At 44.2% G+C, this 16474-nt stretch overlaps 1 protein-coding gene across 1 annotated transcript in view; it reads right to left on the reverse strand.

The window, feature by feature from the left end:
- The window catches only part of bnc2 (basonuclin zinc finger protein 2), a 99236-nt gene that overhangs the window by 45026 nt on the left and 37736 nt on the right, over positions 1 to 16474 (reverse strand). Inside the window, exons 2-3 of the mRNA XM_078290844.1 lie at positions 3708 to 3810; positions 1679 to 1914 (exon numbers count right to left, since the gene is read on the reverse strand). Coding sequence (XP_078146970.1) covers positions 1679 to 1914; positions 3708 to 3810 — 339 coding nt within the window. The remainder of the gene's footprint in view (positions 1 to 1678; positions 1915 to 3707; positions 3811 to 16474) is intronic.

The raw sequence follows: 16474 nt of genomic DNA on the forward strand, positions 1-16474 counted from the left end.
TCCCACAGTATAGAGATTTGGAGCATTTAGGTAAGGTTCTCTAAGGCAGATATTAAAATTAAATGGAGAGAATATATATATTTTTTTTAAATTAGGGAAATTAAGAAAATATTTGTAATATAAGAATATAATAAAATCTAAGAAAAATATAATATAAATATAAAAATAATACTAATAATAAATAGACCATATGGACATAGAGAAAATAATATGTTATGGAAATAATAAGGCAATTTTCTGCCATATAAAACAGCATTTTTTTATTTTTACAAAATATTTAAAATTCTAATCCAACCTAGAAAACACAGTATTTGCTGTAACTATATAGTTATGATTGGGTTTTTTTTCTGTGTGTGTGTGTGTGTGTCTGTGTGTGTGTGTGTGTGTGTGTGTGTGTGTGTGTGTGTGCATATGTGTGTGTGTTCTTTGAGAGGAAGGGACTGAATCTGCGAGTGGTTTACTCACAGAAGCTGTTTCCACATACAAGGCCTCAAACCACCCTCTCCTCACCATGCTGTTCCACTTACACTCTTGGAACACTAAACCATACACACATACAGATAGGCACATGTGCACACACAGCCACACACACACGCACACACACATACACACACACACACACACACACACAGGGCTAACCACAAGCACATGTTCACTCGCTCTTAACTAATTCATTCAGGAACACTTTGGTTTGGGTTTCGAGACCAAAACCTCCGTACCTTTGATTGAGAAATGTGTCTGACTGCAATTATATGGGAGGGAGGGATGGAGGGATGGAGGGATGGATAGAGGGAGGAAACGCACTACAGTGGTTTTATAGTTTGCTGGCGTGACATTTTTCTCCACATTTTTATTTCTTTTCTTTTTTCCAGTTGAGGGGCATAGTGTTGACAGGGCAGGAAAGGGGGCAGAGTGAAGTCGAAGAAACGGCAGGGAAAATGTGAACAAAATGGATCGGCAATGGGTCTGAAGTGGCCCAGATTATCACCATTGTGCTTTTTGATCAATACCTTTCAGAATGACTGCAGTGTAAGAGTGGTTTTTAGATACGCTTGTTGAGCAAAATAGTGGTAGTGATCATTTTCAACATTAAATTCCCCTTTCAAAAATTACAGAAAATTGCTGACAATTTTTTTGTGTGCATGGATGAGTGTGTGGAAAAGTAGAGACTAAACATCTTAGGGACTGACGTTTACATTAAACCTGTGTGGTAAAATTTAAAAACACATGTGTAAGCACTAGGGACGGGACAATATATGGAAATTCAATATATCGTAATACAAAAATGTGACAATACGTTTCGTGTGGCAGAAAAATGAATAATTTAGTAATTCTAATAAAGAATGAATGATTAGCTCCGTTTAATTCTGCTGTAGTAATCACAAATGAAATTTCACAAGCTCTCCATCCAAATTATATTATTTTTACATTTTTAAATTGTTGTTTACATTCTAGCAAACCAATGCCACTAGAAAGATCTGTGGCTCAGAAATAAACATAATTCTGCACAGTCAGTTTGTTGTCACTTAACTTTTATTTATTATATCGTATTGTGGTTGTATTGAATGGTGAACGCCATATCATGTCCCATCCCTAGTAAGCACTGAATAACGCCTCATGGGTGCGGGTGCAGTCGCGCGTGTGTGTGTGTGTGTGTGTGTGTGTGTTGATCACTGACCTGCAGTATGTAGCCCCTGACGTAGTCTCGGAGGGTCCAGCCCAGGCCGTGCAGGATGTGCAGCACCTCTTCCTGCTTGAGCACGGAGAAGAGGCGGTCCAGGAGGATCTTGAGCCTGACGGGAACGGCCTGGGTCCCGTACAGCATCAGGCTGCTGATGTCGAACACCACGTTGGACTGAACGATCTCCACCTGGGTCGGGTGGTACAGGTGCTGGGTGCTGAGCTTGTCCAGAGCTGGGTGGGGGGAGAAAGAGAGAGAGACACACACACACACACGCACACACACGCACACACACAGACGCACAAGCAGGAACACACAGCCATACATACAGAGAGACACGCACAAGCATGAATACGCACGCTCATGCATACGTACGCACAGGCATGTACATACACACACACACACACACACACACACACACACACACACACACACACACACCGTTAATGACTATCAAGTTTCTCTCTCATCTCAAGTCTTCCTGAGGAGGCTACTGCCCACTCAGCACTAGGTGATAATAACATATCTATGAGATAAAACCAGTGAGTGGAATTAATGCAATTGTCTGCCTTTCTTTCTACTTAGACTAATCTATTGCTCCTTTGCTTTTTTTTTTCGCTCTTCCCCGGCACCTATCTCCTTTTTCCGCCTCTTCCCTCTCCATCTCTACCTCAACTTGCATTTCCACCTGTTTTGCCCCTGCTGTGTGTGGGAATGGTTTATATACCGTGGGTTTTATCACAGGTTATCTTTCACCATTTCCTCAATTTTAATGACAAATAACTGTAAGGCTTAAAGTCTCTCTTTTACAAGTTTTGTTTCTTTTTCCTCTCCCCCTCTCTGAGTTTTTGCTATTGGCCCCCTATCCCGAGCTCTATACCTCTATCACCTCTTCCTCTCCCCCTCTGCCTGTCTGGGCGACACCTGGTTGAGTCTCTCTCTCTCTCTCCTCCCTGCCTCAATCCCTCTCTCCTCCCTTACTTCATACCTCTCTCCCTCTCCCTTTCTCTGCCTGTCTGGGTGACACCTGGTTGGGTCTCTCTCTGATCCTGGGACGGCTTTTTCCTGCTGACGAGGGCTTTGCCTGACAACACAGCGCGGCCAGACACGAACATAATAAAAAATGAAGAACTACTTGTCAGAGTCCCTGCCAACGCCGACATGAAATGAAAAGTGGGGGAGAGGAGAGATGGGCGCCTGACAGTTCAGAGGGAGAGATTAAAAAATAGTCAATGGGGTCCTGTGCAATCCGCTGAAGGGCCCATGGCCCTCTCTTGTGCGGACGCTAGCCAAACAGGTGTTTTCTTTTATCTTTTTTCCCCTCCTCCCTCCCTTTGTACTTTCTTGCCTCCGCTCCCCTTTTTCTTATACTCGCGTGAAAAAGTCATAAGGTGTGGTCTCTCGCTCACTCTCTCTCTCTCTGTCTCGTGGATTTTTTTTTTGATCTAAGGTACAGAAACAAGACTTTGAAAGCAACAGAAAAATACAGAAGGAAATAAAAATGGCAAACTTCTTCATACCATGGAAAATAAATAAACACATTTGGATTAGAGTGCGTCCGCAAACCACAGAATATAAAAAAGAAGCTACATTCTTCTGCGAAATAAAAGAAAACATATGAGGTCCTAAAAATGATTGTTAAAAAATAATACTAAAATCTTTTAGAATTGGGAACTGTGAGTAACATTTATTCTGCTGGTGTGTATAGTGATGGTCTATATAGAGAATACAGATGTGTAAGGCAGGACCGCACTTCTTTCCACAGGCAAAAGAGGCAGCTTTATGAGGGGCAATAACTAGGGGAGGGGGGCTATGAGGGCCTGAAGACACACATCACACCAGATAAGAGAAAAAGAAAGAGAGAAAGAGACAGAGAGGAAGACCCTACATAGATGTATTCGATCCTGACATATTCCATAATCATATTTGTCTTAAACTCTCTAACCCTCCAAATATACATAATATAAAGCTAGATGATTTAGACTATAATAACCCCATCGCCCTAAGAGTAAATCTGAAATCTTACCGTGAGCCACCCAGCCGTGTTTGCACTGGTCACATGTTCGTAGGTGAATCTTGCCTGGCTGGAAACACTCACATGTGCAGTTCACCAGAGTGCAGCGAATGGCCTGCAGGGGCACAGGAGAGAAACACAGAGAGAGAGAGAGAGCCACGTCAATCACGACTCGGGTAGGCGAGGGAGATAAAGAGTGAGTAAAAAGAGAGAGAGGAGGGACTGACAGCCAGAAAGCAGTTATCAACGGAACAGTCACAAATAGAACTGAGAGGCAGTCGGACAAATGATTACATAGACTGCTGCGGAGCAACTAAGAGCACAGCGCTGAAGTCAAAGCTCAGTCAGAATGAGCACAACACTTTGTCCAATCTGTTCCTTAAAAAGGATGGGACCAAAATGTAATATAAACTAATACTAGTCAGCAGCTGCAGCCGTTGCATGAAAGAAAAACTCTTAAAAGAAAATAATGTCAGCCGCCAGATTTCCCCCGTTTCTATTTCACTCCAGTGTGTGTGAACCTGCCTCTTTATAACTCAACTTCCCAGAGTTCATTAGAACAGACAAAGGATTTCCCTTCCTGAACACACAGAAATGTAACTTGTTTTGACTGAGCCTCCATTACTCAACACTGGAGCTGCACTTGGGCTGACCCCGAAAAGCTTTTAGTGGCGAGAGGTTAAGTGTCCAGACTTGACGGGGGCAACTCAGTACAACAGAATGCACTGTCTGATAAGACTAAGCATTCATTAATGGCTGTTAAAAACCCGGCAAAAATTCAGGTACAATTTACAAGACGTAACTTGATCCCACGAGATGTTTCACATTCTTCAAACAATGAAGAAAATGTATGGTTTACATTTAAATCGGACTGTGTTCTCCGCTCAAGTGATGTCTAGGAATGTGTTTAACCAAATTCACATTGAATGATGTCCACCAGAAAAATACACACAAATGAATGCAGCTCCACCGTCCAAATGAATACAGCTCCAAGCCGCAAATTTCACACTGACACGGATAGTAGAAAAAGGAAGAACACAGAGCAGGAGCGAAAAGAGAAAACATAAATTACAAAAATGGGTATTAATAAACATTGGCAGCCCTTTCCTTATCAGACCTTTGCTACATTATAAAGAAGCGATGAATCAAAATAGTAACATTGAAAACCTCTTAGTCTTTCAAAAGACAAATTCCTTTAAGGGGGGAAAACATCTGCAGCTGAAGAGGATTGGTGTAGTAAACCAAGCATGGAAATATGGAAATAAAACATTTTCTTGGAAAAGTTTCCTTCTTAGTTATTACCTTTTTTTTCTTCTTTTTTTTTTTTTAACTCAAATACTTCCTTATACATCAACATGCAATCTAAGTACATAGGGTGTCGATGTAATAATAAAAAAAATGACAAGTTAATAACTTGGCATAATAAACAGCAATCCACATGATGAAGATTATATATTCTACATTTGGCACACATGGTGTCGGGTCGGCACTGGATGACTGAAGGCCGTTCCGATGCTTAGATTCTTTAGGCAGCAAAAAATTCTGTGATCACTAAAATTACAGAGCAAAAATTTCAAGTATGCTTGAGGCAGGAAATTGAGTGTAGCACACGAGGTGATTGATGCGATTTGCTCTCTATTTATTTTGACAGGAAAATCCTAATAATACAGTATTAAAGGCACTTTGTCAAAATGTGAAGGCACTATCTGTACAGTTCCGTGTGTGTGCCTGTAACCAGCGACAAGAGCAAGACACTGAGAAAGAAACTGCCTGTCCTCAAGCCAAAACCCTGCTTATCAGAGCATGGGACTTTACAATCTGTACTAAATATGTTATCTCATATTGTCTCAATGATATGCTTACAAGCCAGTGGTGTGACAATAATGTGACACATACACACACACACATACGCTCACATACACTGACACACACATGCACACAAAGGGTCGTAGGTTGGAGTCCATATATGCGCTGACGACCCATATTTCACAATGGCAGAAACAGACAATCAGCACTTCCAGACACAAGAGGATCAAGAGGACACATCAGCCTTTTTCGTCACTTATTTGAGGCCAGTGGACACTCGGTAATGACAGAATATGACTGTGTTCCTGCACTTTATTAAAAGAAATCACAATGAATCCGCCAGTATTGACCCAAGCACACGCACCCGTGTTCAACAGCAGCAAATGACATTAACTGGTCCATGGATTAGACCACTTTCCTGTACTTCAGGATTTAAAAATTCGGCTCCTCTCATAAACTACTGAGGGACCATAAAATCTATCAGAATCCCCACCCCCCACCCCCTCTAAGGTGTTGTAAACCAGATTAGCAACTGGAGGTATCAAAGTGAACACGGGCTAATCCAAGATTAAACATAAAATTACACCACTTCTAACCATGTCACCCTGCTGTTTGACACCGAATGAGACAGGAGACAGAGATTATTTGACTTAACACCATTTTTAAGCTCTCCAGGTGCTGGCATGGCAATCCTTACAGTAAGTGAGGATTATACAGTGTGTGTCAGTTGGAGTGTACTTACATTATGCATTGAGCTGATGCTCTTATCCAGAACAGCGTACAATGAGTGAGCGAGAGTTCAGCGTTTCGCTTAAGGACACGGGAGACATGGCTGTTGATGGACATACATTTGGCCATTGCAGGAGTCAAACCTGTGACCTCTCAGTTACAGGACACACTGTCTAAACACAAGGCCACCCTGCTGCCCCTAGGTAATTTCAACTGAAACAGGTCAGTGGACACCTACACTTATACAGTGAAACTTTTCCTGTAAAATCAGCTCCTTCAGCTACAGAATGTTTCCCTCATAAGGCTGTCTTTGAAGCAGCATCCATGTTCATCGCTTTATAAGAAAAAAACATGGTTTTACAAAGCCGTTCTGCACATTTTAAAGGTAACTTATGCATGATATCCCCCATAGCCTACAATCCTCTTAACAGGTATCAAGATATGGTGGAAGGATGAATTTCTAATCTATTCTTCCTCCATTTTTTTTTTCTTTTTTTCTGTCCCCTGTATTCAGCTCTATATTTCTTTCTGGGTCATAAAATAGCTCCTCCCCTCTATCTTGAGCCCATTCCACTCCTCCTAAAGGTTCAGGGGCGAGGGGTGGTGACAGGTTCTGTCTGTGTTTTGATTTAGATTCCGTCTTTGCGTCTGTAGGGAAAGCAATCTTACACAGTTTACCTCTAAGTATAATACTAACGAATGTTAAACTCTATTCTTTGTCCATCATTCTGCAAATTTTGAGTGCAGGCATTTCTCAGCAGGTTATTTGTCACACAAATTATCCTGCAGGTTTATGTACTGTAAAATAATATGGAAAAAATCTCCATAGGTTATATCTGACAAAATCGAAAGCATGGTAGTCGCTCCAGTCAAATGTAGCACAGTGACGTCACACAATGAAGCCCTTTCCTAATTACCCCTTGGTGCGGCAGTGCTACCAGCAGCAGACGGAAATAAACAAATGGAAATATCAAACGCGCCTCTCCTGTTTACGAGCCGGGGTCTGACAGCTGACAAGATAGTTAAGGGGCGTCTAATACGGCAATTAGAGCGTGCCACTGTCTGCGGGGCTGCTGCTGTGACAAGGCGCCCTCTAATCACTGACTTATTACGCTGGCTAGCAGCACCTCTCATATCTGGCCCATTAAGCAGACAGCAGCATTAAGAAGCATTAAAGCAGCGCACCCCTTCTGCTGAAGAGGCACTGACGAGAGAAAGGGGAAGGGAGGGGACGCACTGTGCATGTTATTTCTCCGGATTCATTCGTGCATTATTCCACATACAGTATGAACATGTAAGAGACGAGTAACGGGAAGGAATGGCTACATGAGAGCATCATAACTGATAATACACAAAGAAAGAAGAGGAAAGAATATGGATGGATTACAGAATTTAATAAAAACAGAGTAAGAGGTAAAAAAAAAAAGGGAACAGTGTATGGACTGTCAAAGAAGGCCATCAAAGACAAGAACATCAAGGGTCTTAGAACGTGTGTGTGTGTGCGAGTGTGTTTCGTCAGTGAAAACAAGAAAGACAGAAACAGGGAGACATATTCTCATGATTCTCACGTCCTCAACAGTCTCCCTGTGTCTGCGGCCAGCGAGGATCTGGGTTGCATTTGGCCGGGGTTTAACCTGCGTCTGGCCTGGGCTGGGTCAGGGACAAGCATGGGCCCGGATCCCACTGCTACACTCGCACATATTTGTCACAGCAGGCCGGGGGAGGAGGCCGTGTTATCTGAGGCCTGGCCAGATACAGAGCATTAGTCACTGTGCTAGTGTCTCGCCAGGGTTTCCTCTTTGGCTCGCAACTAAAGGGGACGACGGTAAGGAAAAGGACAGAGGGGTGTGTGTGTGTGTGTGAGAAGCAGAGGGAGAGGGTTCCTAAATTACGAGAAAAATGAGCAGTCAGAGAAAGAAAGCGACCACAATTCGAACCAGACAATGCTCAACACTCTGACAAAGCTGCCGTGCTGCCGCTATCGTCAACAACGTAACCTGCGTTTAAAAAGAGTCATTTTCAGCCCTTATCTGGTTGAAGTGTGTGTGTCCCACTGCTGGGCTTTGTTTAGTTGGAGGCTTGATGTTTAATGGATGTTTTGGTTGGCTCGCGGTCCCTGTCCCAGCCCCATTGTATAAACACTGACGGTCAGCAGTGGCCAGCATCAGACTGGGGAGGACTCTCAATTAAAAGACTGTTAGCGGGACAGATGGACTGAAGAGCTGCAGGAAATAGCCGCGGCAGAACAAGACGGCTTCAGCCTGGACTTTATTAGTCCGTTCCAAGCGGCCTCTAGACTGATAAACTGGGAAAGGGCAGGCTACACGGCCCAGAATCAATACTGATACACACAACTCGGTCGACCCCTGGACCAAGCAGCATATGGAAATGTCAGCCATGTCACTCCTTAGGTCGTTGCGATTTCCGTGAATCCGTAAAACCGACCCTGCTAATATCCTCTACAGCTGATTGTCTTTGTTCCAGAGTTGACACTGCAACTCTATACGCCACCTCAAACACCGACTGTACCGTTCCCTTGGGCGTCCTCACACCTCACTACAAAATCAACTCCCTAGTCCCTCTCAGTATCTCTCTATTCGCTCCAGACAGCACGCAGAGGAAAGCCAGCCCCGACAGCTGGTGGATGCTGGGTGGGTATTGTTCCTTTTTGCTTTAATTGAAACCTTTACCATGTTCAACACAGAGCCACAGACCACATTTCTTGTTTGGTGAGTTAAGCAAAGCCGAGATTTAAATGAAAACCCTGTGTGTGCGTATGTGTGTGTGTGCCGTGTCTTTGCAGCAGCAGCTTCAGATTTAAATTTGTCTCTGCTTAGGGTCACTGTAAAACACTGGGAGCATCTTGTCCTCTCTTCCACCCACAAGATATTATCTCATCCATGAGTTAGCTGCTGAAATGCTGTCAATTTCCTGCCAGAAAATGTGCAGCCAACGTGTGTAGGAAAGAGGCACAGCAGCTTTGCGTGTCATAAAGCGGGTCCTGGCTCCGCTAGATAGTTCAGGACTTCACAATGTCCATATTGAAAACAGGTGACAAATAAAACGCGCTGGATAAAGAAAGTCTTTGTAGTTAGACGCAGCACGCCACAAAATTCAGGAGAGTAAATACTTTATGCCAAGGCTAATTTTTGCTTGTTTGACTTTATGCGTTGGATTTGACTTGAAACAGCCCTTCCTTGCCTTACAAAGTGCTGCAAAATAAACAACGATTAATCATTTGCGCGCTGACTTCAGCGTAAAACCCCATTATAAAGGGAAAAATGTAGTCGACAGAAAAGAATATAGTCTCTCCCTTTGAAATCCCCACAGCGCAAGGCCCGTCCTCCATGTCAGTTCTGGTTTTGAGCCCGGCGGCTGGCAGTCACAGAGCCAGAGGTCCCTGTCCTTTGTGCAGCTGCGCGTCTGGGCTTTGACACGGGGCAGAGCGACCAGAGCTATGCTAATGGGAACCAAATGGGGCGTGAGTCCCCGGTGGATTACAGAAGAAGAAGGGAAGCATGTGTTTTCATGTATTCATGTGGAGACCTGGGACCCCTCTCTTTTCTTCCTTTCTTCTTTTTTTTTTTTTCTTTAAGTCAAACAAATGGAAACAGCCAAGTCTATTGTTTGCACATATTCTTAATCAATGCTCTTTTTCGATTTGACAGGCCTTGAGATGTACTGTTAATCTGCGAATGTATCTCAAATCTGATAAAAAAAAAAAAAGTACATATAAAAGCTATTATAATGTTTACTTTACGTCCTTCTTAAACAAAACATGTTAATAGCGTACTGTACACTGCTTAGTCTAAAGTTGAAAAGGGCCAAATTTGAAAGTGAATTTGGGAAAAAGTGAATAAAGTAAACATGTAACAAAGATTGCTGAACAATACAGCCAGATACATTTCAGATGTTTGGCAGTCCCTCTCAGTCCTGTTGCACCTAGTACACGAAAACACCAGATCTCATCCCAGGCCCAGCTGTGGCAGAACAGTGCCCACGAGGGTGTGCCGTCAAAAACTGATCTTCCCAAAATCCCCTTGATGTTGCAGTGTTTGCTGCTACTGAGCCACAGACCTGGGTGACAGGGGAAAGATGACTTGGCGGTGGTTCAGCCTGCAAGGCCCCATGGGACAGGAGTGAAAGTGAAGATGTTACAGGAAACATATCTAGTCTGGGATAAATGTAACCACATTACAGTTGAGAGAGAAAGACATCATTTGAGGCACGGTTGCCAGCCCTTTGTGAGGACCTCTGTCATAACAAAATGACTTGGAAAACAATCCTGGCTTCCAACTTTTGTTACATTTTGAGTGAAATGTATTATTATCTTGCTGGTAATGACATTGTAACACAATCAGTCACTGATGAGGATCACTGATGAGGGACATAAATCTGAAATGCATAATTGGACAATCTTACCAATTGAACTCAAAATGATGACATCTATCATCCAGTGTCCTTCAAAATTACGCCCATTTTCAACTTTGACCAGTGGCATGGTCTTGTCTTTTTGTGTTTGTCAGCTGTCAGATATGACTCACGCTCCACACTCCTTTACACATGCAGTACACCCAAGTGATTACTCCAGATTCAAACACACAATTTAGTGAAATTTCTACTTCCAACATTCCGACCTCTCCACTGTGGCTTGACAGAGTCATAGAAAGTAAATCACCCCACGATGAGCACCTCCCTAAAAAATGCAAGTGAAATCAGATCAATGACGAAACTTCAGTCTGACTCACTTGCATGATAAATGGTTGTGCGTGTACTGCAGGACAGTCATGCTTGTTTATGAAGTGGGGGGATAAAGGACCCAGCTGGCTCTGATATTGTGAAACACTGAGAGAGAGAGAGAGAGAGAGGGAGCGTAATATCATAATCACAGACCAGGAATACAATCCTGTGATCTCCCTATCTCATGCCATGCTCTCAGTCAGCGCAATCTATACAGAGGGAGAGCTGCACCACACTGTAAACACTGGACTACACTGTCAGTTCAAATGTCTAAGCATCAAGGGAGCGGCGGTTTCTCCCATCCTTTGTGTCGACAGCAGGCCCAGGCAGAGGCCCAGGTCCAGGCCCCTGGCCTCTCTCAGCTCTCCTCAAAGCAGTTCCCCAGCCAGAGATCAAACCACCGGCCCAGTGACAGACCTCTGGGTCCACAGACACAAGGCCAGGTTCAAAGAAGGGTGCTAGGGGAGGCAGGGAGGGGAGGGAGGGAGAGGGAGGGAGGGAGGGTGGTGAAGAGGTATGGAAGTGAGATAGCAGGAGAGAAAGGGGGGGGGGGGGGGGTTGGAAAGGTAGAGAACAGTTGCTATAGCGAAGGTAGAGCAGGCAGAGGAAAGCTGATGAGCAGAGGCGGTGGAGAGGGGATTGTGGGAAGGAGATGGGGGAGAAAATGCTGTGTGAGTGTCCGAGAGAAAGATCTCACACAGGGAGAGGTCTCTAAGATTTTTTTTTTTTTTTTTTTTTGTCAGGCTAGACTTCTTACATTCCAGCTTTACAACTCAACTCTTGGACCAGAATACGATATATGTCTTAAATTGGAAATCTGAAATACTGTGTCACAATTCTACAAAAGATACCAGAAATCATGCAAGTTATCATGCTGCATATTTTTCAGTGACACATTTCCTTATCACTGGTTATGATACTGTGTGGAGAAGAAAAGAAAAAGGAGAGAGGGACCTGTACCAGATAAGAACAACTCCCTGTCAGACTTGACACCTGTACTCTCACACACACACACACATACACACACTCACTCACATGCATATGCAAACATGCAACGCGCGCACGCACACACGGACACAACAATGACATAGTCTCTGTGAAATAAGACTGAGCTGAATACGCAAATATCACAGTGACGGCCCTCGCTGCCAAAAGCTAGGTTTTGTCTAGAGAGTTGAGCGAGTGACACGACCACACAGTGTGACCAGACACATGTTTGGGTGAGAGAGCAGGAGGAAGAAAAGAGGAATGAGCGAGGGGGAAAAAAAACACAAGGGACGGAGAAAATGGGGGAGGGAGGGGGGGCAAGCTGGAGCAGTGTGTGAAGTCAGCGTGCGTGAGGTGGAGAGAGAGAGGATGACCAACATCATCTGCTCTTTACTTCTCTCCACATCTACACCCTAACACACAGATAAACAGAAAGTATTAGTCAGAGCCTAAACATCTCGCCGACCCCTCTCTGCGAGGGGACATCTCCGTGGCGACCGCTGGTTGGCGTGGGCGACGGGACACACACGGCGCGGGCTTGACGGGAGCGTGACGACAGGAGGCCGGGGAGCTGCACAGACTCCCTCAAATTGACATTTAGTCATCACACTAATCTACGGGGTGGGACTCTAACTCCTGCACTACACACATGCCGGCACCCACACACTCTCACACACACACACACTCTCTCACACACTGCACACACACGCACACACAGAGTGAAATCCCCTACTCAAACTAGCTTCCAGCCAGAGAAGTCTTGGAAGAGCTCCTAGATTTAATCTAGCAAATAGCTCTTTATTTTCTTTGACCATTTTTAATGCGAAAACCCTGCACTAATTGTGTGTAAGCAATCTCCAAATTATGTATATGTGTTTTTTCAACTAAACTGCACACTACTGTAGACAGATTGGCTGGTTTTCAAGACACACGACTGGGCAATAATATTTGTTTCTTTCCTTGGAGTTTTGTTCAAACAGCGTGTCAACATGGTGGTTTACTTGTAAACACCTGGGCCTGCGCACCCAACAGCTGTGGAAATACAAAACTACGCATAAGCGATGTTGAATTGGAAATAGTTGGTTGGTATTCAGATTATTCTAAACCAATCGCGACTTCCACTGCATTTGCATTTTCACTTATTTATTGCTCAAATAGTATTGGGATTATAAAGTATCACATTATGAAATATGACCAACGGCGGCAGAACAATGTGGAAAAAGCAAAAGCAAAATCATCAAGGCACAGTGGGCGTCTTCTTCGCTCTGTGGATGTTGAAAAACACAATGTGCCACTGTAATACAGATACCGGTCATTCACAGATGTGCAGGATCATTTACCTCAGCCAGCATAGTGAGAAGATTGCTCCTGATTCACTTAGGTAGTTCCTGCTTTAGATATAGTATTCCACGAAAGAGCTGCAGCTCCCATTAGTATTTACAGTCTCAGTCGGCGAATGACACCGAGAAATACAGAGAGAGAGAGTGAGAGAGAGAGAGAGAGAGAGGGAGGGAGAGAGAGAGAGAGAGAGTATTCAATTCCTGGCTACATTACTGCAATGACAAGTGTGTGTCACTCCCACAGCCACACCATGAGGGAGAGGAGTGAGTGTCTTTGCATTACTGCGTGGGTGCAGGCACACATCTGTTTGTGTATGTGTGTGTCTCTGTGTGTGTGTGTGTGTGTGTCTGTGGGAGTGCGTGTGTGGAGGGACAAAGAGAGGGGGCGGGAGATAGACGGTAGACCAAAGGAAAGTCCATCTGGGCGTTTTAGTCTTTATCAGTCTTACAAAGGTCAGAGATAGAGGGGCTGAAGTGGAGGCTAGACACTGTTTCAGAGTCACAGGTCACAAGAAGACACAGAGAGACACTGAGACAGGTAGAGAGAAAGAAAGAAAGAAAGAAAGAAAGAAAGAAAGAAAGAAAGAAAGAAAGAAAAAAATCTTTCAAAGTTGGAGGGGGGTAAGTTGTCCACAATAATGCAGAATTGCAGTGCCAAGGGTTGGTGATTGCCATTCTGCAATCGACCCGACCAAATTGCAAATTCCCTCTCAGGACCTTCTAATAAGTCCACTTCATTTGACTAAAGCTGGAATCCTTATTTCTGCAATTATAAAGCTATTGACTAATTCGACATATGTTAGCGTGTCTTCCAGCCCTTGAGTGCTGGTGTGCCACTGAGTCATTAACTTTGACAAATTGTGACAGACTTTTTTATTGCCACCCAATCATGAGAAACAAGATTGTGGCAGAGGAGTTAACGAGTGGCATGTCCCACCCCACCCTCCCTCCCCTCCACCTTCTCTCCTCCACCCTTAGCCCCTTCCACTCAGATTCCTGCACCCCCCCCCCCCCCCCCTCCATATTTATAATTTTACCACATCCTAACAATAACACGGCCGGTACTCAGCACAAAACACGCGGGCCCTGGCCTAATGAATCACATGCCTTTACCGCGGTAAAATGGCCAGTAAGTATTACCAGCTGCGACACTCTCTCTCTCTTTCTCTCCTACTCTCTCTTTCGCCTTGGCAGTGGCGTTGAGCTGGGGAGCGTAGGGGTGAGGGGGAATTCGGGGGGACCAGGCAGACACATCTGAGTGCAGCTGGACCGGGGAGAGGGGGGGGATGGAGGGATGAGGAGGAGGATGAGGAGGAGGAGAGAGTGGGGGAGAGAGAGAGAGAGAGGGAGACCGCAAGTCTCCGTGTTTCCAGCTGCCTTTCTCAGGGGCTCGGTTTTCTCTCCCTCCTCTTGGTTTTTCGCAAGGCCCTTCTGGTCCCAGCTTACTTGAAAAATCACAAACACACACACACACACACACACACTCACGCATGCACGCACACACACACACAGACACGCACGCCCTGATCCACCTCCCCTCCGTCCCTCACATTCGGCCATCTTTGTTTGGACAGGGCTCAGGAGTTCCAGAAAAGCTCTCTCAGATGTGCTGAAGTAAGGGAAAAACAAAACAAACTGGCCCTCACACACACACACACACACACACACACACACACACACACACACGCATACACACACACAGTTTATGTGAACACACACACACCAACACGTACTTACATTCTGTACAAGCCCACACATAATACTGTGTAGCTAGAGAGCGCCTCACACACATACACACGCATGAATATTTTCACATGTGTGAATGCCAAAATATCAGCTTCAACCAGAGAACAAATTTGCAAGGAGAAAAAAAAAGGGGGGATACATTTTTCTTCATGAAGGTGGGTAGCCTACCATGGAAGGCATGCATTCTTCTGCACAGTATGTGTGTGTGTGTGTGTGTGTGTGTGTGTGTGTGCGTGTGTGTGTGCCCCAATCCAGGATCACAGCACTAGGGCAAGCCTGAAGCATACCTCGACATGTGTTACCTCTTTGTAATATTGACTTTGTTATAGCTATACGAGTGGGAGAGTAGAGCCAAGAGCTGGGCCTTGCACCAGCGGGGCCCCTGAGTTCTGCTCGCTAGAAAACAAACACCCGAACGAACCGTGAAAATAGAAAACACAGCACCACAATAGAAATCTACAAAAACGTATTCAAACAAATGTTAAAATGCCCCTCATTGCCGCCCGTACCAGCCCCCCGACCCTCACATCCTCACTCTCTAAATTAGGAATGTTATTTGTCCGATTCCATTTCCACAACGTGTTGCTTACAAAGCCGTGGGATTTGGCAACTGTGCGAGTCTTGGCCTAGCTTCCTCTCTGAGCGTATGTACTGGACCTTGTAAAAGTCAAAAATGTTCCTACTCTAAAGCCTTGACTTGTTAGAATTTCAATTAAGTACCAAACCGCTTCTAGCACAACCGCGCAAGCACAATGCCAAGACTTACAAATGTTTTATTTTTAAATTAAATAACAATGATCAGTGCTACATGGCACATTATACAATTAATACAAAAAATACAAAAAATAAGCCTCCACTATTTCCAGTGGAAAATGATGAAAATTCATTTCAGTGATGATCCTTTGAGTGGTAAATCTCTGAGTGAACCCGTGAATTTCAGATGATACAAACAAAGAAAATCAAGATAAAGGAATAGCATATATGTTGTTTATTTGATGGCTTTGCGGAAAAGCTAGATTGATTATCCTTTTCTTTGTTCTTAGCAGTGTGAATCCCATCTTGTCTCTTTCCCTAGTGATGACTTTGCTTATACATTTGAATAATGAAGGCAAGTCATTTGAATATTCCCTCTGTATTTAAAAAAAATGATGTTTTTACACGATGCAGCAATATTAGCCATGTTAATTGGGCTCTTTGGACTTTCCCAATAGAAAGGCTAAATTAATTACTTATGTCGACAAAATGTCAGACACGCCGATCTAATAATTACAACTGTTTCCGACTGTTGTTTTCAATGTGTGCTTTTTTTTTCTGTCCTGGTGTGTGTGTGTGTGTGTGTGTGTGTGTGTGTGTGGACTTAAAACAGTGGGAGCCTCCACTAGCCTGCGTTAGATCTAATGAACGAGATGGGAACAAAATGCTTTGACATCC

This window comes from Centroberyx gerrardi, chromosome 3, assembly GCF_048128805.1.
Source record: "Centroberyx gerrardi isolate f3 chromosome 3, fCenGer3.hap1.cur.20231027, whole genome shotgun sequence".
NCBI classification, from domain to species: domain Eukaryota; kingdom Metazoa; phylum Chordata; class Actinopteri; order Beryciformes; family Berycidae; genus Centroberyx; species Centroberyx gerrardi.